General features: G+C 46.6%; 1 protein-coding gene across 2 annotated transcripts; it reads left to right on the forward strand.

The window, feature by feature from the left end:
* The first annotated feature begins 1445 nt into the window (after positions 1-1445).
* On the forward strand, positions 1446-25054 carry smarca4b (SWI/SNF related BAF chromatin remodeling complex subunit ATPase 4b). 2 transcript variants are annotated; one of them, XM_026245341.1, is made up of 33 exons: positions 1446-1664; positions 1738-1855; positions 2068-2451; positions 2911-3009; positions 3109-3376; positions 3803-3929; positions 4038-4211; positions 4699-4872; positions 5165-5386; positions 5560-5690; positions 5764-5818; positions 5904-6022; positions 9204-9351; positions 9434-9597; positions 9675-9741; positions 10582-10692; positions 10773-11015; positions 13798-13911; positions 13985-14092; positions 14269-14355; positions 14445-14491; positions 14568-14734; positions 15033-15196; positions 15275-15502; positions 16701-16742; positions 17089-17166; positions 17262-17480; positions 17548-17804; positions 18169-18274; positions 18367-18468; positions 23226-23352; positions 23510-23646; positions 23737-25054. In XM_026245341.1, exons 1-33 carry the CDS (start codon positions 1446-1448, stop codon positions 23773-23775), a joined length of 4845 nt encoding a protein of 1614 aa, XP_026101126.1. In that variant the 3' UTR covers positions 23776-25054. The 2 variants fall into 2 exon arrangements, with proteins under 2 accessions (XP_026101126.1, XP_026101128.1); XM_026245343.1 differs by lacking the exon at positions 16701-16742.
* Positions 25055-26729: the final 1675 nt, after the last annotated feature.

Consider the following 26729-nt stretch of genomic DNA (forward strand, 5'->3'; position numbering starts at 1 on the left):
TATAATGTCCTTCAGTATCACTTGCTTGTTTTGTTACGGAGCGTTTGTCATTTTCTGTGTGTTTCAGTTCTGTTCAGTGTTCTGGGTATGGGTCACAATACTGGGCTTTATCATGTCTCTTTTGTTCTGCCATAGATTTACAATAGATCAGCTGGATAAAAACAACACAAGCTGGACAGTTTTAACCTGCAGTTTCCCATCAGCACCACCGTACACAGCTTGGATGATGTATATCTGTCTCTCTGAACATGATTAAGAGCATGAAGTCAGAAATACTGATGCATTTAAATTACACACAGTATACAAAGTATCTGTATATTTCTCTACAGAATGATTATGTCAAGGTTTTTGATATTCATTTAGTTGGTAGACATATGTGTTTATTCTGGTCAGAAATTAACATCAGCTGTTACAGCTATACCATACATAATTAAAGAAAAACATCAAAAGACAAAATATTATTTATATAATATGAAACATATCTTTTCATAATTTAGAAATGTAATCTCTTTCGCTTTCACTCGATCTCTGTGTCCGCAGCGGCGCTCCGTACATGAGCATCGACCGAATGAACGGAGCGGATGTCGGCGGCGCTGCTCGGTAATTAACCGCACCGTCATCAGCTCGAGCGCGTCCGCCTCTCTCGTTATATCGAGGGTAAGTCTAATGAAATACGCAAGGAATTATTATCCTATCGATCTGTGTAGTGTGAACACGAGCACAGCACAGCAGTCTGTCTGTCCGCCTCGCGCGTCATGATGTCCGTCGCGCTGCAGCGATGCGATGCGATGCGAGATCAAAGGCGGCGGATGACGCGCGGAGGACCACTGCAGCGGCGCGAGCGGGGCGACATTTTATTCTCCTGTCAGATGTTCATGCATGCCTTATTTTCCCATAACGAGCCGCTGTTAGATGTTTCCAGAGGCAGGGATGAGTTGATCTGCAGAATCATATTTCATCATTATCAGCATCATCATGCATCACAGAAGACCTGGACCACACAGAGACATTAGAAATGGTGGTTCTGAATCTGAGGCCCGGAAAAGTCATGGAAACCTAACACAATCTCAAAATGGGCAGTTTTCTTGAGTAAAATAGTTATCATATATTTTCATATATATATATATATATATATATATATATATGAAATATATGATAACTATTTTATATATTTTTCATATATATATAAAATAAAATTTAAAATGATATGAAAAAATAAAATAAATTAATTAACAGGTGAAAGATGCAGGACCTGCTGTTAAGGTGATGTTATGTGAATGCGTCTGTAATTCACTTCTTCAGCTGGATCATGTTGTGAAGCATCACAGAGAAATTTAGATTCAAAACAGTTTTGGACGCCATATAAATAATGTACATAAATTAAAAAGATTTTAATGGGCACAGATGTTCTTTCCCGAACCTTGAATGCAGGCTGAGTCTGTGGCATGTCCACCCCGGAGCCCTCGTTAGGAGGCACACCCTGTCCGGGGCCCTCGCCTGGTCCAGGTCCATCTCCAGGGGCCGTGCTGGGGTCCGGACTGTCCCCTGGATCCTCACACAGCATGATGGGCCCCAGTCCTGGACCAGCCACTTCCACAGGACTCTCCTTTCCTCCGCAAGCGTCTGTGGGATACAGCCAGGAGAGTCTGCACCAGATGCACAAGGTGGAGGTCTGACCCAACCCTAAACCCAGTAGATGAGCTCATATCTCTATTAATGTCTGTATTTGTCCTACAGCCAGTGGAGGAGAACCTTCCAGAAGACGCTCGCTTCAGTCAGATGAAGGTGGTTCCGATGAGGGCCGGTCACAGTGGGATGACCCGTCCAGGGAGCCCGATGGACCAGCACTCGCAAGGTAACACTTCACAGCCTTCACCATCAGCAGACAAAGGGAGACTCTGACTGATGTCAGTTTTCGGGTCCCTAGTTGCATTTTAATTTGTGCATTCAGTTAATGCTTTACTGTGCTGCATGAGACTCAGCATTTGAGAAGCGCTGCGGTCTGTTCCGTCACCGACAGGATGATGATTTACTGTTTGACTGAAGTGTTGTTTCTGTCTCCTGCAGGATACCCGTCTCCGCTGGGCTCTTCAGAGCACGTGTCCAGTCCTGTGTCCGCCAGCGGGCCTCCGTCAGGTCCTCTCCTGTCCACCTCTGGCTCCAGCTCTGCCTCGCTGGACGGTGTGGACGGCCAGACCCTCTCGCAGCAGAACCGTCCGGGAAGCCAAAGTGTGGCCCCGGGCTCCAGCGGCTCCTCCGCTCCGACACCCTTCAACCAGAGCCAGCTGCACCAGCTGCGAGCGCAGATCATGGCCTATAAGATGCTGGCGCGCGGGCAGCCGCTCCCAGAACACCTGCAGATGGCGGTGCAGGGCAAGCGTCCCATGCCAGGGATGCCCCAGGGTCCGTCTCCAGCCGGAGGAGCGAGCGCCGGCTTCAGCCGAGGACATGGTGAGCAGACACCCGTCACACTTCATCTATCACACCTGTATCTGAGCGCTTCATGCTGGTGCTGATAGTTTAAATCAATTACTGATGATGGGATTTCATTCTCTGATGACAAGGTACGTATTGTAATGTTTAATTGGTTATGGAGTGCAGGGTTGGGCAAAATTCAGAATTTAGTTGTTTGGTTTCAGTTGAATTGAATTAAATTGGTCACACAGGATGTTAAACTGTAATGACAGGAAGATGAACTGACTGAAAGTTCAAAAGAATTTCAACGCAGTCAAACAACCAGTCCTTAAATTCACAGTTGGGTTCTGTGCGTATCTCGCTCCTAGTTCAGACTGAAGTGTATTCCTGGCTTCTCTTCTGAATGATGCTCAGCACTGATGGAGTGGAGGTGCGGCGCTGCGCTCGTCTGTGGTGACTTTAGTAAAGGGTTAGTTTGTTTCGGTTGCTCCACAGGGTTAGTGGGACCCAACATGCCTCCTCCTGGACCTTCTGGAGTCCCAGCTGGTGTTCAGGGCCAGAACCACAACGGGCCCCCGAAACCATGGCCTGAAGGTGAGAGCGCATCCGTGCAGCGTGTGCTGGCTGTACTTCTTCCGGTAACGTTCTTCTGAATGGTGAAGCAGTCTGTGATGATGTGTGTCTGTGTGGCAGGTCCTCTGGTCAATGCAGCGACCCCCTCGAACGCTCCTCAGAAGCTGATGCCGCCGCAGCCCACTGGACGTCCCTCTCCCGCGCCACCGTCTGTGCCGCCCGCTGCGTCTCCGGTCATGCCGCCCCAGACCCAGTCTCCAGGACACCTGGCCCATCCGTCTCAACCCAGCACCATGGTGCCGCTGCACCAGAAGCAGAACCGCATCACACCGGTTCAGAAGCCCTGCGGTCTGGATCCGGTGGAGATCCTGCAGGAGAGAGAGTACCGGTGAGTCACAGAACCGCAGGCAGTGATGGACGTGAGAAAACCAATGATCTCCTCAGGACACAGCTTCTGCTGTTTGTCAAACCAGCCTCCTCTCAACCAAAAGAAGTTAGGCTTGTAGAGGTTTGTTCCTAGTGAATCTGCACTGAAGTGATTTTCTCCATGGTCTGTTCTGAATACTAGGACTTGGATTCCTAATCACTATGAAATAGTTGAAATGTACAGTTTAACCGTAAAGACTCATTCATGATTGCTGGTAATAGTTCAAGAATCAGCCGGTTCCCTGAGCCTGAAGTTCAGTGGCTTTAAAAAAAAATCCTCCAACAAACACGTTTTTCAGGCACAGATGGTCTCGTTTGTGTTGTTTGATGTGTCACTCTGATGTTCAGTGAGTGGTTCCAGGACGTCTGATGCTTTGTCTCTCTGCAGACTGGAAGCTCGTATCACTCACCGTATTCAGGAGCTGGAGAATCTTCCAGGGTCTCTGGCTGGAGATCTGCGCACCAAAGCCACGATTGAGCTCAAAGCACTCCGACTGCTCAACTTCCAGAGACAGGTGATGAACCCGGACTAACGCTGTGATCCACATCAGTCCACCTCCTCAGTGCATCTGTTGAACGTCCTCTGCTATAGCGCTCTGATGTTCATCCGTCTGTCTTCACAGCTGCGTCAGGAGGTGGTGGTTTGCATGAGACGCGACACGGCCTTAGAAACCTCCCTGGACTCAAAGGGCTACAAGCGCAACAAGAGACAGTCCTTACGTGAGGCGCGAATCACAGAGAAACTAGAGAAACAGCAGAAGATCGAACAGGAACGCAAACGCAGGCAGAAACACCAGGCAAGCAGCTCTAGCACATTCACAGCGGATCTCTGATTCCTCCAAACGTCTGAGAGCACACTGGAATCTGGGATTCAAAATCTCATTTAAACCTACAAATAAGAAGATCATTTTATGATTTTAAAGGAAAAGTTATGATGTAAAAAAACACAATATTTTGAAAAAGGGGCTCTATTTGTTTCTAAGCGATCAAACAGAAGATCAGAGATCATGTTGTTCTTCCAGTGAAGCTGAAGATGCTCTGTGGATCATCTCAGGTCCCGCTGAAGAACACGATGATCAGGTTTAGTTGGTGACTGATTCTCACTCTTCCTTCTGCAGTTCAGCTGCTCACTCCTATTGTGATGCTGATCATATGATTAGTATGAAATATTTGTTTATTTATTAATTACAGGAGAATGGAAAATAAACATTTCCACAAGTGTTCTCAGACGTTTGGAGCACACTTCAGTCACTCTGATAATTCCCATGATTCATTGCTCTGCAGGAATATCTCAACAGCATCCTGCAGCACGCCAAAGACTTTAAGGAGTACCATCGGTCCATCACCGCAAAGATCCAGAAACTGACCAAAGCTGTGGCCACATACCACGCCAACACTGAGCGCGAGCAGAAGAAAGAGAACGAGCGCATCGAGAAAGAGCGAATGAGACGCCTGATGGTACACACACACACACACACACTCACACAAACAATTACACACACACACACACACACACACACACCCACCCTCACACTTGCACTCCCTCACGCACAAACACTCACACACACACACACACACTCACACACTCTGACACTCACAAACATTATCACACAGAAACACTACCATGCACAAACACTCACACACACACACACACACACTCACGCTCACACTTGCACACACACACACACACTCACACTCGTACACTTACCTGAGGTCAGGTGTGTAGCTGTTGTGTGTGTTTGTGCTGTAGGCTGAGGATGAGGAGGGTTACAGGAAGCTGATTGACCAGAAGAAGGACAAGCGTCTGGCGTATCTGCTGCAGCAGACGGATGAGTACGTGGCTAATCTGACGGAGCTGGTCCGCGCTCATAAAGCTGTGCAGGCCCTGAAAGAGAAGAAGAAGAAGAAGAGGAAGAAGAAGAAGCTGGAGAACGCAGAGGGCCAGTCGGGGGCCCTGGGACCCGATGGAGAGGTGGGTGCAGCGTCACAATATCCAATATTTCAGGAAAGTTGTGGAAGTCTGCTGCACTGATCTATATGAGGCTCTGATGAGGATGAGGATGAGGATGAGGATGATGATGATGATGAGGATGATGAGGATGATGATGATGATGAGGATGATGATGAGGATGATGATGTTTGCAGCCTCTGGATGAGACGAGTCAGATGAGTGATCTTCCAGTGAAGGTGATCCACGTGGACAGTGGGAAGATTCTGACTGGAGTGGACGCTCCTAAAGCTGGACAGCTGGACACGTGGCTGGAGATGAACCCTGGGTAAGAGGACAGTTGATCATCTGTGCTGCTAATGATTCAATCATCTCCACTCTCTCTCTCTCTCTCTCTTCAGTTACGAAGTTGCTCCGCGGTCAGACAGCGAGGATTCTGGGTCGGAGGAGGATGAGGTTCCTACAGCTGCTTTCTGACCATACCAGATTAAACTGAGAGAACAAGATTCATTAAATACCTTCTATGATTGTTTCCTGACAGGAAGAGGATGAGGAAGCTCCTCAGCTGATGCAGTCACAAACTCCTGCAGAAGAGAAGAAGAAGATTCCTGACCCGGACAGTGAGGACGTGTCTGAAGTGGACGCCCGTCACATTATAGAGTAGGACAAACTCACACACACCTGACGCACATCTGCTGCAGCTGGAGCCTCACTGCAATCATCAGCATTTACAGGCTCTTCATACACTCTCAGCACTGCAGTCTGAACCTATGTGTGTGTCTCTGTCTCTGATGTGTGTGTCTCATGTCTCTGATGTGTGTGTGTGTGTGTCTCGTGTCTCTGATGTGTGTGTGAGTGTGTGTCTCATGTCTCTGATGTGTGTGTGAGTATGTGTCTCATGTCTCTGATGTGTGTGTGTGTGTGTGTGTTTGTCACATGTCTCTGATGTGTGTGTGTCTCTCATGTCTCTGATGTGTGTATGTGTGTCTCATGTCTCTTTGTGTGTGTGTGTGTCTCATGTCTCTGATGTGTGTGTGTGTCTCATGTCTCTGATGTGTGCGTGTGTCTCATGTCTCTGATGTGTGCGTGTGTCTCAAGTCTCTGATGTGTGTGTGTCTCATGATTCTGATGTGTGTGTGTGTGTCTCATGTCTCTGATGTGTGTGCCTCACGTCTCATGTGTGTGTGTGTGTGTGTGTGTGTGTGTATGTGTGTGTCTCTCATGTCTCTGATGTGTGTGTGTGTGTGTGTCTCATGTCTCTGATGTGTGTGTGTGTGTGTATTTCATGTCTCTGATGTGTTTGTGTGTGTGTGTGTGTGTCTCATGTCTCTGACGTGTTTGTGTGCCTGTGTCTCTCATGTCTCTGATGTGTGTGTGTGTTTCATGTCTCTGATGTGTTTGTGTGTGTGCGTGTGTGTGTCTCATGTCTTTGATGTGTGTGTGTGTGTGTCTCATGTCTCTGACGTGTGTTTGTGTGCCTGTGTCTCTCATGTCTCTGATGTGTGTGTGTGTGTGTCATGTCTCTGATGTGTGTGTGTGTGTGTCATGTCTCTGATGTGTGTGTGCGTGTGTGTCTCATGTCTCTGATGTGTGTGCGTGTGTGTCATGTCTCTGATGTGTGTGTGCGTGTGTGTCTCATGTCTCTGATGTGTGTGTGCGTGTGTGTCTCATGTCTCTGATGTGTGTGTGTGTCTCATGTCTCTGATGTGTGTGTGTGTCTCATGTCTCTGATGTGTGTGTGTGTGTGTGTGTGTCTCATGTCTCTGATGTGTGTGTGTGTGTGTGTGTGTGTGTGTCTCATGTTCCTATTGTGTGTTTGTGTGTGTGTGTCTCATGTCTCTGTTGTGTGTTTGTGTGTATGCATGTGTGTCTTATGTCTCTGATGTGTTTGTGAGTGTATCTCATGTCTCTGATGTGTGTGTGTGTCTCATGTTTCTGATGTGTGTGTGTGTGTCTCATGTCTCTGATGTGTGTGTGCGTGTGTGTCTCATGTCTCTGATGTGTGTGTGCGTGTGTCTCATGTCTCTGATGTGTGTGTGCGTGTGTCTCATGTCTCAGATGTGTGTGTGCGTGTGTGTCTCATGTCTCTGATGTGTGTGTGTGTGTGTCTCATGTCTCTGAAGTGTGTGTGCGTGTGTGTCTCATGTCTCTGATGTGTGTGTGTGTGTGTGTGTGTGTGTCATGTCTCTGATGTGTGTGTGTGTGTGTGTCTCATGTCTCTGAAGTGTGTGTGCGTGTGTCTCATGTCTCTGATGTGTGTGTGTGTGTCATGTCTCTGATGTGTGTGTGTGTGTGTGTCATGTCTCTGATGTGTGTGTGTGTGTGTGTGTGTGTGTGTGTCTGTCTCATGTCTCTGACATGTGTTTTTGTGCCTGTGTCTCTCATGTCTTTGTGTGTGTGTGTGTGTCTCATGTTCCTATTGTGTGTGTGTGTCTCATGTCTCTGTTGTGTGTTTGTGTGTGTGCATGTGTGTCTTATGTCTCTGATGTGTTTGTGAGTGTATCTCATGTCTCTGATGTGTGTGTGTGTGTCTCATGTCTCTGATGTGTGTGTGCATGTGTATGTCTCATGTCTCTGATGTGTGTGTGTGTCTCATGTCTCTGATGTGTGTGCGTGTGTGTCTCATGTCTCTGATGTGTGTGTGCGTGTGTGTCTCATGTCTCTGATGTGTATGTGTGTGTCTCATGTCTCTGATGTGTGTGTGTGTGTGTGTCTCATGTCTCTGATGTGTGTGTGTGTGTGTGTCTCATGTCTCTGATGTGTGTGTGTGTGTGTGTCTCATGTCTCTGATGTGTGTGTGTGTGTGTGTGTCTCATGTCTCTGATGTGTGTGTGTGTCTCATGTCTCTGATGTGTGTGCGTGTGTGTCTCATGTCTCTGATGTGTGTGTGCGTGTGTGTCTCATGTCTCTGAAGTGTGTGTGTGTGTCTCATGTCTCTGATGTGTGTGTGTGTGTGTGTCTCGTGTCTCTGACGTGTGTTTGTGTGCCTGTGTCTCTCATGTCTCTGACGTGTGTGTGTCTCATGTTCCTGATGTGTGTTTGTGTGTGTGTGCGTGTGTGTCTCATGTCTCTGATGTGTGTGTGTCTCATGTCTCTGATGTGTGTGTGTGTGTGTCTCATGTCTCTGATGTGTGTGTGTGTCTCATGTCTCTGATGTGTGCGTGTGTGTCTCATGTCTCTGATGTGTGTGTGCGTGTGTGTCTCATGTCTCTGATGTGTGTGTCTCATGTCTCTGATGTGTGTGTCTCATGTCTCTGATGTGTGTGTGCGTGTGTGTCTCATGTTTCTGATGTGTGTGTGTGTGTGTCTCATGTCTCTGATGTGTGTGTGTGTGTGTGTGTCTCATGTCTCTGATGTGTGTGTGCGTGTGTGTCTCATGTTTCTGATGTGTGTGTGTGTGTGTCTCATGTCTCTGATGTGTGTGTGTGTGTGTGTGTGTGTGTCTCATGTCTCTGATGTGTGCGTGTCTCTCATGTCTCTTATGTGTGTGTGCGTGTCTCATGTCTCTGATGTGTGTTTGTGTCTCATGTCTCTGATGTGTGTGTGCGTGTGTGTCTCATGTCTCTGATGTGTGTGTGTGTGTGTGTGTGTCTCATGTCTCTGATGTGTGTGTGTGTGTGTGTCTCATGTCTCTGATGTGTGCGTGTGTGTCTCATGTCTCTTATGTATGTGTGCGTGTGTCTCATGTCTCTGATGTGTGTGTGTGTGTGTCTCATGTCTCTGATGTGTGTGTGTGTCTCATGTCTCTGATGTGTGTGTGTGTGTGTGTGTGTGTGTGTGTCTCATGTCTCTGATGTGTGTGTGTCTCATGTCTCTGATGTGTGTGTGTGTGTCTTTGCAGGCATGCTAAACAGGATGTGGATGATGAGTACGGCAGCGCAGTGTTTGCTCGTGGGTTACAGTCTTATTACGCCGTGGCTCATGCGGTCACTGAGCGGGTGGACAAACAGTCGTCTTTGCTAATCAACGGTCAACTCAAGCAATACCAGGTCATTCGGCGTTCTTACCAGACATTTAACGACTGGTATACACAAGACACGCTGAATGTATGCTGTGATTGTTTCTCCACAGATCAAGGGTCTGGAGTGGCTGGTGTCTCTCTATAACAACAATCTGAACGGGATCCTGGCGGATGAGATGGGTTTGGGCAAAACCATCCAAACCATCGCGCTCATCACGTACCTGATGGAGAACAAGCGTCTGAACGGACCCTACCTCATCATCGTGCCGCTCTCGTCAGTCGCTCAGCCTGTTTTTATATCAGCTTTCATTCTTCTCTGTGTGTTTGATGAACACTGTGATTCTCTGACAGGACTCTGTCCAACTGGGTCTATGAGTTTGATAAGTGGGCGCCGTCTGTCGTCAAAGTCTCCTACAAGGTGAGACACACAGAGACGTGATCTGATGTACTGTAGTGGAGTAAACATGAATCTGTGTTGGCGAGTGACTAAACTGGCTGTATTTCACTTCTGCTTGAGCCCATGTGATAATACAGCTTATGCCAAGTCATATTTATTTCTATAGCACTTTATACAATACAGATTTCATGTAAATAAACATGAAAATAACAGTTAATGTTGTATAATTCATTGTTCATGAAATGAGCTCAGCTGTAAAGTAGCTCTACTTAAGTTTATATTGTGCCTGTGTTGTGCGAATCTTACGTGACACTCATGATGATGCTCCTCATATTTGAGTCACTTTGTTTTAAGGAAGTAAATATTCAATTTCACAGTTACTTTAAGCCGTTTTAGTGTAGTCAGTAGTAGTGGTCAACCGATATTGTTTTTTTGACAGCGAATATCTTGGAAAGCAGGGGGTTGATAGCTGATATAAAGGCTATTATAATTTTGTAAAAAAAAAAATGTTATTAATATTTAAGAAATTCTAAATGATTCGACAATGGATTAAAAAATAAATGTGTAAAATAAACAAAGTATTTTTCACAAATAAATATTTAATAAAAATATATTTAAAAAGTAAGCACTCATTATTCTGGGAAGCTTGTGTCCATAAAGCGTAGCTAATTTGAAACCACAAGTTTAAAGTTTAAACATTCAATTCACACGGACCGGCCGTCACGCAGAAAAACTCATCAGCCAATGCCGATATTTGAAAAATGCAAAATATCGGCGATATATCGGTTGACCACTAGAGTTGATCTCGTAGCTTCCCACGAACCCAAGCGCTGGTTTGATCATGTGATGGTGTGTGTTCAGGGATCTCCTGCTGCTAGAAGAGCCTTCGTCCCACAGCTGCGCAGCGGCAAGTTCAACGTGCTGATCACCACGTACGAATACATCATCAAAGACAAGCATGTGCTGGCCAAGGTAACGTGTTCCTCTGTGTGGTCACCTTTGACCTGTGACCTCGTCCAGACGCACTGATGAGATCCTGTCACCTGACACAGATTCGCTGGAAGTACATGATCGTGGACGAAGGCCATCGCATGAAGAACCATCACTGTAAGCTGACGCAGGTGCTGAACACACATTACCTGGCGCCGCGGCGCGTGCTGCTGACCGGGACACCGCTGCAGAACAAGCTGCCCGAGCTCTGGGCGCTGCTCAACTTCCTGCTGCCCACCATCTTCAAGAGCTGCAGCACGTTTGAGCAGTGGTTCAACGCACCCTTCGCCATGACCGGAGAGAAGGTCCGTCTGAGGACACATCTCTGACACGGAGCCGTTATCACACACAGACACAAACGATTAAAAACATGGATGCTAATCATGCTTGTGTTAGTGTGTTAGCATCTTTCTTCTTATAAGGATGAATCAGACTTTCAGAAATGTGCATTATAACATGATTATTTGTCTAGAAAATGAACAGAGAAAAGCTGAAGGTAGTCATCGCTCAGGAATTGACCGTTAAGGCCTCTTCACTCCAGGAACTGTAATGATAATTATTTTGACCGACACTAGGTTTATTTTAAGCGTGCTGTTGTTTTGTCATCTACTGCTTTAAATGCCCAAGCTCTTTAATTCTGATTGGTTGGTTATCATGGTTATCGTTTAGTGTGGAATAATTAGGGTCATTATTAAAACGTATAGTTATATAAATGATGTAGTTATCATCCTTGAAGATGTAACCTGATATTTACTTTACTTTCACATGTTTTGCAGGCGATCTTATCCAAAACAATTTTCATTGCATTCAGTCAGATTATACATTTTTATCAATTCATGCATTTCCTGCCAATCACGAAAGTGTCAGTTTGAAAGGCTTCATAGGAAAACCAATTTATCTGTTCATTTTCAAGCATATACAGATTACCTCGAGCAGTATAAAGAAGCTCTCAAAACTGCCCGATCCACTTACTACTCACACCTCATACACTCTGGTTCCTCCAACCACAAGGCTCTTTTCTCAACTGTAAATAAACTTCTCAAACCCAGTGATACTACCACCAACTCTTTCACAACTGAAATGCAACGCTTTTCTTTAATTTTTTCAGACCAAAATTGACACCATTTATAACAACCTTTCCTCTTCCTCTGTCAATACTGTCTGTACTCCCATCCTATCACTTGCTCCTGCCCTTCACTTTTCTGTCCCTGTCTCAGTTCTCACCTGTGTCGGTAGGGGAGCTGTCCAAAATCATAACTGGAATGAAAACATCTACTTGTGTCCTGGACCCCATCCCATCATATCTTGTCAAGAACTGTCTACCAGCTATTTCCTCACTCATTACTGGAATCATTAACTCCTCTCTCAGCACTGGCTCAATTCCCCCTTCACTCAAACTGGCTGCTGTTACTCCCATTCTTAAAAAACCTGGACTAAACCCCGACATCATGTCAAACTTTCAGCCCATCTCTAATCTCCCTTTTCTGTCAAAGATACTGGAACGCACTGTTGCCAAACAACTCAAAACCCACCTCTGCTCAAATGACCGGTTTGAACCTTTTCAATCTGGCTTTCGTTCGCAACACAGCACTGAAACAGCCCTCCTTAAAGTCACCAATGACATCCTCCTCTCTGCTGATGCTGGTTATCTCACTATTCTCATCCTCCTGGATCTCACAGCAGCTTTTGACCCTATAAACCACTCCATTCTTCTTTCCCGCCTCGAATCTTCCCTCAACATCACTGGCACCGCCCTTTCCTGGCTCAAATCGTATCTCACCGACAGACAACAGTTCATTCACATTAACAACTGTACCTCCTCCACTGCTCTGCTGTCCCAAGGTGTCCCCCAGGGTTCGGTGCTTGGCCCTCTCCTTTTCATATTATATCTGCTTCCCCTTGGCAACATCATTCGCCACCATGGTCTAAACTTTCACTGTTACACCGATGATGTTCAGCTTTAAATCTCTACTAAATCCATTACCTCCTTTACCCACTCCACTATCTCCAACTGCCTCATTGACATTAAATCCTGGATGCACATTCATTTCCTTCAACTTAACTGTGAAAAAACAGACATGATCATCATCGGTCCCAAATCCATCACCAAGGCCACTCACAGTTTCTCTCTCACTGTCGACAACTCCACCCTGTTTCCATCCCTTCACAGTCGCAACCTCTGAGTCATCTTTGACAATAACTTCTCCTTTGATCCGCACATAAAACAAATCACCAGAACTGCCTTTTTTCATTTAAAAAACATTGCCCGACTCCGTCCTTCACTCTCGTTCTCAGCTGCTGAAACCCTCATCCACGCCTTCATCACCTCCAGAATCGACTTCTGTAACAGCATCCTGTATGGCACAACATTGAAAAGCTTAAACAAACTTCAATACATTCAGAACTCTGCTGCTCGTCTACTCACCCACACTTGCACCCGCGACCACATCACTCCAGTCCTTAAGAACCTTCATTGGCTCCCGGTGCCACAACAAATTCAATTCAAAATCCTTCTCCTCACTCATAAAGCCCTCTATAACCAGGCCCCTTCCTACCTCACTGACCTGCTCCACCGCCACAACCCATCTCGTTGCCTCCGCTCTTCTAATGCAAACTTCTCGACTCTACCTCCCAGGACCAAGCACCGAACCTGAGGGGACAGAGCCTTCTCTGCTGCTGCCCCAACCCTCTGGAACTCTCTACCCCTAAAAATCCGTGACTGCACTGACTTGCCAAAATTCAAAATCTTGACAAAAACTAATCTTTTTAAAATTGCTTTTAATGTTTAATTTTATTGTGTGTTTTATTTTCTATTCTGTTACTTCTGCTTTACAATTTTTCTATGTTGCTACATTTGTTTTACAATTTTCTGTAAAGTGTCTTTGAGTACTTAGAAAAGCGCTTACAAATGAAATGTATTATTATTATTATAATCGAACCCATGATCCTGGCGTTGCGAGCGCAGCCCTTTACAGGCAACCATTCAAAGCAAAGTAGTGAAATGAATTAAAATGTACCCCTATGTTCACTTCATTGTGATGAAAAATGAACTAGGATGGAATGAGACGTGACTGCTGTGTCTCTCAGGTGGATCTGAATGAGGAGGAGACCATCCTGATCATCCGTCGTCTGCACAAGGTGCTCCGCCCCTTCCTGTTACGCCGGCTGAAGAAGGAAGTGGAAGCGCAGCTGCCTGAGAAGGTGAGCTGGACTGCGGTCAGTGTCTGTGTCATGGCCTCGGATAGATTTATGCCCACGTTCTGTCCATGTGCAGGTGGAGTACGTGATCAAGTGTGACATGTCTGCGCTGCAGAGGGTCCTGTACAGACACATGCAGGCCAAAGGAGTGCTGCTGACCGACGGCTCAGAGAAGGACAAGAAGGTGTGTGTGTGTGTGTGTGTGTGTGTGTGTGTGTGTGTGGAGATCATGAGAACAGTCTGGTGAGTCACAGACGTCCCAGCAGCTCTTTACCCTCGTGAAGATTCAGACTGTGTAAATGTGTGTGTGTGTGTTTCAGGATAAGTTTGTGTGTGTGATTATGTGTGTGTGTGTTTCAGGGTAAAGGCGGCACTAAGACTCTGATGAACACCATCATGCAGCTGAGGAAGATCTGCAATCATCCGTACATGTTCCAGCAGATCGAGGTGTGTTAGTGTTTCTGTCGTGGTGTTTATCATCTGCTGAACGTCCTTCGTTTCTTGTGTCGCTGAATCTGACACCTTCTGCTTTTCAGGAGTCGTTTTCTGAGCATCTGGGTTTCTCAGGAGGAATCGTTCAGGGGTGAGCATTAGAAATGCTGTAGAATTATCTGTGAAACACATTAGACATAAACCTTTGCTTCATGTCTGACCTGCAGGCCTGATTTATACCGCGCCTCGGGGAAGTTTGAGGTGCTGGATCGTATTTTGCCCAAATTACGAGCGTCCAATCACAAAGTACTGCTCTTCTGCCAAATGACGTCTCTGATGACCATAATGGAGGATTATTTCGCTTACCGCAGCTTTAAATACCTGCGTCTGGACGGTGAGCTTGTGTTTCTCTGTCTGTAGTTTGTGAAGTATAGCATGATTATGATTATTATTGTTCTTGATGATCTCGTCCCTCAGATCAGGAGATCAGGAGATCAGGAGATCAGAATAGTTAGTGAGGAGCTGGGATTCCAGAAGAACTGTCCTCATATAGAGAGATAGTTTACAGCCGAGGTGACGAGACAAGAGCCCGACTCTATCGACGCCATCACAGCAGATCCACTTTCTTCAGAAGCGACAGAAGACTAGTGATAGAAATGGTCTTTGGCTCAGTATGTGTTTGTGTGTTTTAGGCACGACTAAAGCAGAGGATCGTGGGATGTTGCTGAAAACCTTCAATGATCCGGCCTCTCAGTACTTTATATTCCTGCTGAGCACCAGAGCCGGAGGACTGGGCCTGAACCTGCAGAGCGCAGACACCGTCATCATATTTGACAGCGACTGGAACCCTCATCAGGTACCCATCATCATCTTCATCTTCATCATCAGCTGGACGATGTTTGTCCTGCGTGGTTCTGATGCTCTCGGTCTGCAGGACCTCCAGGCGCAGGATCGAGCGCACCGCATCGGTCAGCAGAACGAGGTGAGGGTTCTGCGGCTCTGTACCGTCAACAGCGTCGAGGAGAAGATCCTGGCGGCCGCTAAATACAAGCTGAACGTGGACCAGAAGGTGATCCAGGCCGGCATGTTCGACCAGAAGTCGTCCAGTCACGAGCGCCGAGCGTTTCTGCAGGCCATTCTGGAGCACGAGGAGCAGGACGAGGTCAGGAGTCTCTTTGGGCTCTACGTTGACCACATTTACGTGAATGAGAATATTCCAATATTACATACATTCATAATTTGCTCTTGTTTTATTAACAAAGGCGTCATGAATGAGGCTGGTGCCGTATGATATTATCCAGAATAATTATCCAGAATATCAGCTGTAGCACAGTATTTTTCACATCCATCCAAACGTGTTTCTAAAAGCTTTAAGACATCGGTCAAGCACACATTCTGGAGGAGATTCGTCTCACATGAGGAGAAGTGAGAATTAATCACTATTCTCATGCGTTTAAGGGTTTGTGACGCTGGATTTGTGCATACATTTAATAACTAGTGCTGCACAATATACCGGAACTGAAAAGATTTCGCAATCCCCTACTTTTTTTTTTTTTAATGGTGCGATTCCTGATTTCACTAATACTTTAAGAACAACAGCGGTTTAATAAGAGCTTTATTTCCTGAGTGATCTATATATCGCTGCTTAAACTTAGAGAGTTTAGGAGCGAGTAAGAAACCTGCATGAATGAGAAAATAAAGCGCGGGACGAGCTTGATGTTAAGAAGACTTAAGCGCAATAAACCTTGAAAAACAACTGGCGTGTCCGAAAGTCCAGCATGCGATCGCAGATTCAGATCTCTTTAAATGGTCAAACACACACAATCATCTTGGTTTATGACTGAAATAAACATAAACGGCTGAGAAAGAAAACACGTGTGTATCAATAAATTGGGTGCGTGGAGCTCTTAAAGTGACAGTACTCTAATATTCCTGTCTGTCTCTACAATGATAATCAAGAAAAATAGAAAATCACTCGCTAATCTTGACTAACTTTACTAGCTTTAATAAGGACACATGTATGAATGTTTGATTGATACAGTGAAGACTATGCAGTGCTTTACTTTTACATTTTGATGACTTCAGTTTCTCCATCATCTCTTTCTTGAAAGCCCTTTCCCTAAAAACACTGTCTTTGTTTTATTGTATTTGTCCTTTTGTTTGTTACTTGCACAATGTTATTCTTAATAACAAAAATGACTATATCATGATATAAATTGTTATTGTGAGATCAAATGACTGCTAGTGTTGAATAATATTTGGGTCATATTTCCCGCCGCTAGCTCCTGCTGTAAGCTAACACAGATCTCCACCGAGGCTGTGTGCTGACACTGGCATGTGATCTTGTTTGTTTTTTTAAGGGGGACGAAATGCTCAAAAAGCAGGACAGGAACACTGGTCAAGTGAGAGATTTCTTTCTTTTCTTTTTGTAATTTTTGTCATGGTATGGGTTCAGTACTAGTATCGAGATATTTGAGTCCGGTATCGTATTGAAGTCAAAATGTTTATATATCGTGACAAGCACTAATAATAACTTAGTTTTATAGCGTTAAGGTGATCTGATAATAATAAGAGCATCTCCAGTATTTAGCGAGAGAATGTTATTAGCATGTAAATACTGTAGGATTATCCTGCTAACTGTGAAGAATCAAGACCTTATTTTCTGTGTTCATGTAAACGTGGTCATGAATCACTTCTGTGCTTCTAATCCTCTTCTGATGGCTTGCTGTTTGTCTGTTTCTCCGTCAGGAAGAGGACGAGGTGCCGGACGATGAGACCGTGAATCAGATGATCGCCAGGAGTGAAGACGAGTTTGACCAGTTCATGGTCTCCTTTCACTTTCTCTTGCTTGTGTTTTCTGTAACACATTCAGATCAGCACTTGATCCAGATCAACTCAAATATCTCTTTGCTTCTGCGCAGCGAATGGATCTGGATCGCCGCCGCGAGGAAGCACGCAATCCGAAGCGAAAGCCTCGTCTGATGGAGGAGGACGAGCTGCCCACGTGGATCATGAAAGACGACGCTGAGGTGGAAAGACTCACCTGTGAGGAAGAGGAGGAGAAGATGTTCGGCCGCGGCTCGCGTCAGAGGAAGGAGGTGGATTACAGCGATTCACTCACAGAGAAACAGTGGCTGAAGGTCAGAGACGCTTCATTCTCTCACCCATCATCCTCTGCTGGATCCTGATCCATCCCTCTGTTCTCAGGCGATCGAGGACGGGACCCTGGAGGAGATCGAGGAGGAGGTGCGGCACAAGAAAACCACTCGGAAGAGGAGGCGTGATCGGGATCCGGACGCCATCCCGTCCACTTCAGGTGCTCGTGGGGGACGAGAGAGAGACGACGACAGTAAAAGACAGAAGAAACGAGGTCGTCCCCCGTCTGAGAAGCTTTCGCCCAACCCTCCGTCGCTCACCAAGAAGATGAAGAAGATTGTGGACGCTGTGATTAAATATAAGGAGAAGTGAGTGTCCAAATGTGGTTGAGAACAGTAGAAGCCAGTTCTGGGATGTGATAAAGTTCTGTGGGTTCTTCAGATGTTCTTGGTGAACAGGTTTGTGTGTCCCTCTCAGGGTCCATGATGTTCAGATGTTTAGGACGCTAGGAGCTGAACGGGGATGTGGTTCATGATATTGAGTGTTAGTTAGAGCTGGAGATGCTGCAGGTTTATTAGAGACGGTGTTTTCTCAGGGACTGGTCAGAGTCAGCGGTCAAGGTCTGGAGGATGGGTCAGAGGTCAAACAGGCATCAAGTGTATGAATTATTCCTCACTGATCCTCCGTGACTGATGTGTGTGTGTGTGTGTCTGGTGCTGTTCTGAATGTTAGTAACGGCCGTCAGCTAAGTGAGGTGTTCATCCAGCTGCCGTCACGCAAGGAACTGCCCGAGTACTACGAGCTGATCCGCAAACCTGTGGACTTCAGGAAGATCAAGGTGAGTGTGTCCAGGAAGTAGCACTAGATCCGTGAACACAGTCAGCGTCTGTGAGCTCAGGTTTCAGTCCTCTGTCTTCTGTGTGTGAGCAGGAGCGCATCAGGAGCCATCGATACCGCAGCCTCAGCGACCTGGAGAGAGACGTGATGCTGCTGTGCCAGAACGCTCAGACCTTCAACCTGGAGGGATCACTGGTTAGACACACACACACACACACACACACACACACACACACACACACGCTCAGACCTTCAACCTGGAGGGATCACTGGTTAGACACACACACACACACACACACACACACACACGCTCAGACCTTCAACCTGGAGGGATCACTGGTTAGACACACACACTCACACACACACACACACACACGCTCAGACCTTCAACCTGGAGGGATCACTGGTTAGACACACACACTCACACACACACACACACACTCACACACACACACATACACACACGCTCAGACCTTCAACCTGGAGGGATCACTGGTTAGACACACACACACTCACACACACACACACACACACACACACACACGCTCAGACCTTCAACCTGGAGGGATCACTGGTTAGACACACACACACACACACACACACACACACTCACACACACACACATACACACACGCTCAGACCTTCAACCTGGAGGGATCACTGGTTAGACACACACACTCACACACACACACACACACTCACACACACACACATACACACACGCTCAGACCTTCAACCTGGAGGGATCACTGGTTAGACACACACACACTCACACACACACACACACACACACACACACACACACGCTCAGACCTTCAACCTGGAGGGATCACTGGTTAGACACACACTCACACACACACACACACACACTCACACACACACACACACACACACACGCTCAGACCTTCAACCTGGAGGGATCACTGGTTAGACACACACTCACACACACACACACACACACACACACACACACGCTCAGACCTTCAACCTGGAGGGATCACTGGTTAGACACACACTCACACACACACACTCTCACACACACACACACACACACACACGCTCAGACCTTCAACCTGGAGGGATCACTGGTTAGACACACACACACACACTAGGGCTGTCAAAATGGCTGAAAAATTAAATTTGAATTTGCAAATAAAATTTATTATATTATATATGAATTATATTCAAATATAAAATGCATAATTTCAGTAAGGGGGAAGAAAAGCTTTTGGCTTCTCTTCTGAGGCCACAAGAGGGCGCATTGGGCAAAATATTACAAATGCACGTTTATTCAAAGCATAAGAAAATATGACTGTGAAAAATTATTTTTAAAATGAAATAAAGTGTGATGGGAAAAACCCACCATAAAGTCTCAAGATATGTTTTTGAAAAAAACTGAACCCACCTTAATTTTACATGGCTTTCTAAACATGGGACTCTGTTGTGCGAGACGCGAGTGCTAGGGTGATAGAAGATATCGCTCTCTAGAAAATGCGTGAAACGCAGACTTCGTCGCCTTCGGAGCTGGTGAGGAAGACGACTCCATGCCACTCTCTGCGTCAGAGAAGGATTGGGCAAATCAGTCAGACCGCCCCGACCACGAGGGCCCTGCAGTCCTCCAGGAGGAGCTCGTCAGGATCCTCGGCAAGGCCATCACGGAGCTGGACCTCACCTGGAACGCACCTGATGAGCCTGTGAAAAGTAAACTGGAGTTGTGGTTCCTCCAGTCGAGCCACGGTCAGGCCGCATTGAGGAGAAGAACCCCATTCTTCCCAGACGTACATGAGCACGTGGTGAAGTCGTGGGCTGCACCCCAACCACCGTGCACCCACTCTGCCACACAGGCCATATTCGAGGAGACCGTTGCTGCGCACGTGTGTCCGTCTTCCTCAGCATCTGGTTCGGAGCGCAGCCTGCTCTCCAAGCCGTGCAGGTTCACAGCCCACCAGGCGGACAAAGCCTATGCTGCTGCAGGGGATTCTCCAGATTCTCCAGTTGTTCCAGGCGAAGCTACTTCAATCCATCAATGGTGGCGTGGTTGATGCTGACGTCATCAGGGATCTGCGCACGGCAACTGATCTCGTGCTGATGGCTACCAAGCGCTCCGCTCAAACCATCGGCCGTTCTATGGGGTTCATGGTCATCCTTTACAGGCACCTATGGCTTACCCTAGCTGACCTGAAGGACGCGGACCACAGAACGCTTTTAAACATTTCAGTCACTCCTTCCGGCCTCTTTGGTGACACCGTGGATTCGGTCACAGAGCGTTTCTCCGAGACGTGATGCCTCGTCGCTCACTCCAGTCTTCATCATTCAATTCTGAGACCGGAAGTTCTCAGTCTGCTTGAGAAAGGAGCGATAGAGCGTGTCCCTCCGAGCGAGCAGAAAAGCGTTTTTTACAGCCGCTACTTTGTGATGCCAAAGAAGGATGGAGGACTGAGACCCATCAACCGAGCACTTCACAAACGCGCATTCAGAATGACAACACTGAAACAGACCTTGACACAAATACAGCCTGGGGACTGGTTTGCCTCAGTGGATCTAAATTATGCGTACTTCCATATTCAATTAGCGACGCACCACAGGCGTTTCCTCGGGTTTGTTTTCGAAGGCACGGCTTATCAGTATTCAGTGCTTCCATTTGGCCTGGCCCTGGCCCCGGCCGCCCGCACATTTTCAAAGTGTGTGGACGCAGCGCTTTCTCCCCTCAGATCGAGCAGAATGCGTATCTTGAATTATTTGGAAGATTGGCTGATTTTAGCCCACTCAAGAGATGTGCTAATCAGTCACGTGGAAACACTGCTCCGCCATCTGGATACCCTTGGACTGCGTGTGAATATACAGAAGAGCATGTTTTTACCGAGTCAAACTATAACATATCTGGGAGTATGTTTGGACTCGATGGCGATGCGAGCCCATCTTTCTCAGGAGCACATTCTCTCTCTATTCAAACAAGCAGTCTCCTGTTGTGGGTGGACCGACACTTTCTCTGCATAAGAGCGGCGCACATTCCCGGTATCCTGAAGCGTGGAGCAGACATGCTTTCGAGGAACGGGATTCCTCAAGGAGAGTGGGGGCTTCACCCAGGGTCAGTTCAAATGATTTTGGACCGATTTGGGAGGGTGGAAGTGGATTTGTTTGCCACAAGCAAGAACACGCACTGTCAGACGTTCTTCACGCTATCTCACTCCCCTCTACTGGGAGATGCTCTGACATCGCGCTGGCCGGAAGCCAGGCTTTACGCGTGTCCTCCGGTGAAGATTCTGTCTATGGTTTTGTGCAAAATCAGGGAGGAGAGAGTGTCAGTTATACTTGTGCCCCTGAACTGGCCAAATCGGCCCTGGTTCGTGGACCTGAGAGAGTTAGTGAGGGCTCCCCCATGGCAAATCCCCCTCAGGAAGGACCTGCTGTCTCAAGCAAATGGCACAACATGGCACCCCAGCTCCGAGCTGTGGAACCTTCTTGTGTGGCCACTGCGGGGACCATAAAGGAGCAGGACGCTCTGCACTCACAGGTGCTGAACACACTTACGGAGGCTCGCGCACCATCTACAAGACGCCTCTATGCTCTGAAGTGGGGAGTTTTCACAAAATGGTGCAATGACATTCATATTGACCCGGGGACCTGTTCCGTGTCAGATGTTTTATGCTTTCTACAGCAGAGAATGGACTGCTGGAGTTTGCTGTCCATGCTGAAGGTGTATGTGGCCGCTTTTGCTGCTTTTCATTCTTTGGTTGACGGGCAATCGCTCGGCAAGCATGCTCTGGTAATCAGTTTTCTCAGGGGAGTGAGGAGATTGTGTCCTTCATGGCCGCCCTCGTGCCGCCATGGGATTTAGCTCTAGTTTTGAGGGCCCTATCTCTACCGCTGTTCAAACCCTTAGCCTCGACTGAAGACTTCTTGCTCTTCTTCCTCTCGCCTCGGCAAAGCGCATTGGAGACCTACATGCGTTTTCGGTGAACGATGTTTCGGGCCTGGCGACTGTAATTTCACTCTCCGGCCGAGACTATCATAACCTCGGTTCCCTGAGAGACGGGAACGAGACATTACGTAAGCCGCCATGGTCGCTGTTTGATCAGCTGTGCTAGTGTTCAGTCGTGATTCTGACGTAATATTCGCACCCATGCAATTTATACTGCCTGCGAACCTGTCAGTATTTGCATGCGTCAATTGGCCAGCTGCCCCCAGCTGGTGTTAGCAAATAAGATTTCAGAGAAGGTAGGGTCCCTCCTCTCAGGGAACCGAGGTTACGATAGTAACCGGAGACGTTCTGTGTGAATGGCTTGGTTTCAGTTTTGAAGTAAACAAGATCTTCTCCACATTCTCTATTTCTGCAATATTTTGAGTGAACATCGCAGCAGCTCTGCATCTAGTTGCTTCAACTGTATGTTAACAAACAAATTATAATGCAATGACACTATTTTCATTGCATCTCGTGCGCCACTGATAAAGGCCAAAGTATAATTTGACCTACTGTATTATGTAATTTTAGTCGTCACCGCGCATCCGTCCACGTGGTCTCAAAAAGTGCCTGCATGCGGACGGTGCGTGTACAACAGCACATGCACGAGGTGAATGATGACAGAAGTGGTACTGCGTGTCCAGCTCATCCGTCTTCTGAAAGCTGTGCGGACGAAGCTGTGTGTGTGACGGAACAGAAACGTGGAATGTGAAGTATACTCGGGGCGGGCCTTAAAGCTGCCTCCTTAAAGGACACCTAAAATTCTAATGCAACGTAGATCAAATTTTTTGACAGCCCTAGCACACACACACACACACACACACACACAGACACTCACTCTCTCTCTCAGACCCTCAACCTGGAGCGATCACTGGTTAGGCACACTCACACACACACTCATATACACACACACTCACTCACACCACACAACCACTCACTTATGCATACACACACACACATAGATGTATTTACTCTCTCGTGTGTGTGTCAGATCTATGAGGACTCTATCGTGCTGCAGTCAGTGTTCACCAGCCTGCGTCAGAAGATCGAGAGAGAGGAGGAGAGTGACGGAGAGGAGAGTGAGGAAGATGAAGAGGATGAAGGCTCTGATTCAGAGAGTCAGTCTAACTCATTCAAAGCTATTTAAGGCAGCCAAATTAATGCATATGCATAATGAAAATGTGGAACTAGCTGCTAGCTGGATGCCCACCTGCAGAGAGGAACTACTGACCACGTGTCTCTATAACGTGTGTGTGTGTGTGTGTGTGTGTGCAGCTCGATCTATGAAGGTGAAGATTAAACTTAGCCGTAAGGACAGAAGTGCAGAGCGCGGCAGAGGACGCAGGAGAACCGCAAGAACGCGAGTCAAACCTGTAGTTAGTGATGACGACACAGACGAGGATCAGGAGGAGGTGACACACACACACACACACACAGAAATCGCACATGCACAAGAAACACTGTCTGATCGTGTGTTAAGTCACGTGTGTGTGTTTGTTCAGGATCGGTCCAACAGCGTCAGTGAGGAAGAGCAGGGATGAAGATCCACAGCAAACCATTAAAGATACAAACACACACCTCACTGTAGAAGAACACCATCATCTGTTCATCAGCAGCAGAATAAGCGTTCGCTCACACGTTCATCATCAGCTTGTGAAGACCGAGGAGATCTGAGGATGTGCCCGAGATGCTCTTCAGACATCATCATGTTTCTGTTTAATATTAGTCGTTGCTGTTTTAGAAGAGCAATATTTGTGATCGTCTGTAAAATGATCTCGTATAACCCCAGTAAGCTGTCAGTTAATTGCACTAGTGTGTCATTAGGAGAACATTAGCATGTACAGTAGATGTAATGGATTAGAAGCAGCTGTTCTACGCTCATGTGCTTGTTGTTTTGTTCTTCAGGCTGTCTGTGTGCTACAAGACCAGATTTAAGGCTTACACGCGCTTGAGGAAAGGGTTCGGAGGGTTTTTGCAGTCATAAGCTCTCTCTGTGCTCTGAATAACTCGAAGCAGAGGTTCACAACACTGCACGGATGCGTTCACACTTGACATGAACATGCGAGCTCGCGACAGACAGGGCAAGGTTTAAACTTCAAACTGATCACACTGCGTCCTCGACTTCCTCTGAACCGGGACACGATAACATCACGATCACAAGCGCGTTTACACTCGTCTTTTCGATGTGTGTGTGGACAACATCCGGGTACTGGCCGCATGTTAATGCCAAGTGTACACGCAGCCTTTCTCTGACACCCGGTTCAGGTGTTGGACTCTCTACTGATGATCTGATGATCTGAACCAGGTGTGTTTGATTCAGGAGACTGCGGGAGCAGAGCTCTCTCTCGGTACCGGATTTATGAAGCGGATCCCGGTCTGATCTCGTCGTTTGTCGCGGAATCGTGTCGCTGCTCGTTTAATGCTGAACTCTTGTTTCTGTCGCTCGTATTTGCTGGAAATCGCCAGCTTTGATTGAAAATGGATGATGTCTGTTGATTTGTAACTGCTGATCGCTTTAGGGTGGAATGGTCCTGTGTTCTCGGCTGCATCTCTGATCAAACACACCTGAGCTATCTGTCAGGGTCACCGGGGTCATCAGGGTCACTACAGGTGAGCTTGACCACAGCTGAAGTCCGGTGTTAGACACATCAGCTGCTGCTCATCGTGTGCTTCTGCTGTTTGACTGCTGATCTGCTCTTACTGTAGTAGATTAATCATATTATTCCTGAACTTCTCTCTCTTTTGTATGGCATGAGCTCTTACTGTAGTGAATGTATGTTTGTGCGTGTAGATGAAACACAATAAACATCACAACCTCATGTCTGTGTTTGTAGTTTTCCATTGTGTTTATGACTGATACACAGAATGAAACGCTCACCTGATGTGGGTGATGTGGTCTTCTGGTTCTCGGGTGGTTTAAAGATTATTCCTAAATGTGCTTCTTGTAATGCTGGAACAGAGAACAAACCCTCCACAAACTGCTGTATTACTAAACTCTGAAGCACTGTGTTTAGAACTAAATCGTGACCTTACAGGAGCAGTGTGTGTATTGACACAGTAACCACTAGATGGCGTTAACGCTCACAAACGAGATTTCGAGGAAAAGTGACAAACGTTTGTAGTGTTTACATCTGAATGTGATGATCATGTGAGATTAATATCATTGCTGCTCATGCCTCTAACATTCTGAAGAGAAGAGTTAGTGTGTATCTCCACATATAAACACAGAAAGACGGACAGACTCTTGTCCATAAAGTAGCTCCAAACACCGTGTGATTTCACCATAAACTGATTCACACTGTTTTGACTCTGACTTAATGCATTGTTCATCTTGAGCATGTGGAAATGTGTTCATCTTTTGTAATAGTTGTGTTTGAGTCCCTCATTGTCCTCTGTGTGTAAAGATGGATCACACAATCACATGCTCACAGTTGGAAAGGGTCAGAGATGGAGATGATGCTGGAGGATTCTTCATGAACCGCTATAACAAAACATAATGACACACACGGTATTATATGCTTACAGGGTATGTACAATTCTGAACAGATAATTTTATAAAGTGAGTTATATTTGAATTATCTTGATTAAATGTACACATCTGTAATGTGGAGCTTGTTCAGGACCAATACTAAATAACATGCAATATTCATGATCCCTTTTAAAAGGATTAACATTTTTCACATTCTGCAAGGGGTTCGTAAAGCTGTGAGCAGAGCTGTTCTGGTCTCCAGGATCTCGTGCAAACACAGTCACGTTCTCCATGAGTCTGCTCTGTCTACATCGGGGTCAAGCTGAAGTGTCCCTCACAGCTTCCTGTAGAACTAGAGAAGTTTCTGCTGTAATCATTAACAGAGTCTAAGGTCAAATCACAAAGGCTTTTGTGAGGGAAGATCTTCCGAGGCGAGGTTTCTCTCATTCCTGATCTTCAACATTCCACATAGTTCAGAGAATCTGTCATCATTGTGTCTCTCTCTCTCACACACACACACACACACACACACACACACACACACACACACACACACCTGTCTGACCCTCAGGAAACTCCCTCCCTGCTTCACAAGCCTGATTCCTCATCACTTTTACCACATTCAACACTATTCAGTTCATTATAAAGTGCATATGAATGTTTTCAACTTTCAGGATATCAAATTTGCAAGCTAGTTTTCCTCCCGCTGAAGACTGATTTTAAATATGCAAACTAGGACAAGCGTTCAATGTGCTGGATTCAGTCTGAGCTCCTGATATTCAGCGAGTAACTTCATCTGTTAATGGAGGCCTGCAGAGCTCGGAAACATCATTTCCCTGCATCTACAAATACAATGCAAATCGTGTTCCCTCCGGTTGAGCTGGATGATCCCTGGACAGATCCCCTGTGAAGAGCTGCTGGAATCAGAGCACATCATGCTGGTTTGGTGCGGTCAGAGGACGACCGAGCCTGGTTTCACACAAGGTTTTGGCTTCATTTCTGTCACTGATGGAGGTTTTGTTCCTC

This window comes from Carassius auratus, unplaced genomic scaffold (assembly GCF_003368295.1).
Source record: "Carassius auratus strain Wakin unplaced genomic scaffold, ASM336829v1 scaf_tig00008846, whole genome shotgun sequence".
NCBI classification, from domain to species: Eukaryota; Metazoa; Chordata; class Actinopteri; order Cypriniformes; family Cyprinidae; genus Carassius; species Carassius auratus.

Excerpts from the sequence above, each read along its gene's own strand:
- smarca4b (XM_026245341.1), top strand. The coding sequence starts at position 1,446 with ATGTCCACCCCGGAGCCCTCGTTAGGAGGCACACCCTGTCCGGGGCCC. Across the intron at positions 1,665-1,737 it reads GTCTGCACCAGATGCACAAG|CCAGTGGAGGAGAACCTTCC; the intron begins GTGGAGGTCTGA and ends TTTGTCCTACAG. Across the intron at positions 2,452-2,910 it reads CGGCTTCAGCCGAGGACATG|GGTTAGTGGGACCCAACATG; the intron begins GTGAGCAGACAC and ends GTTGCTCCACAG.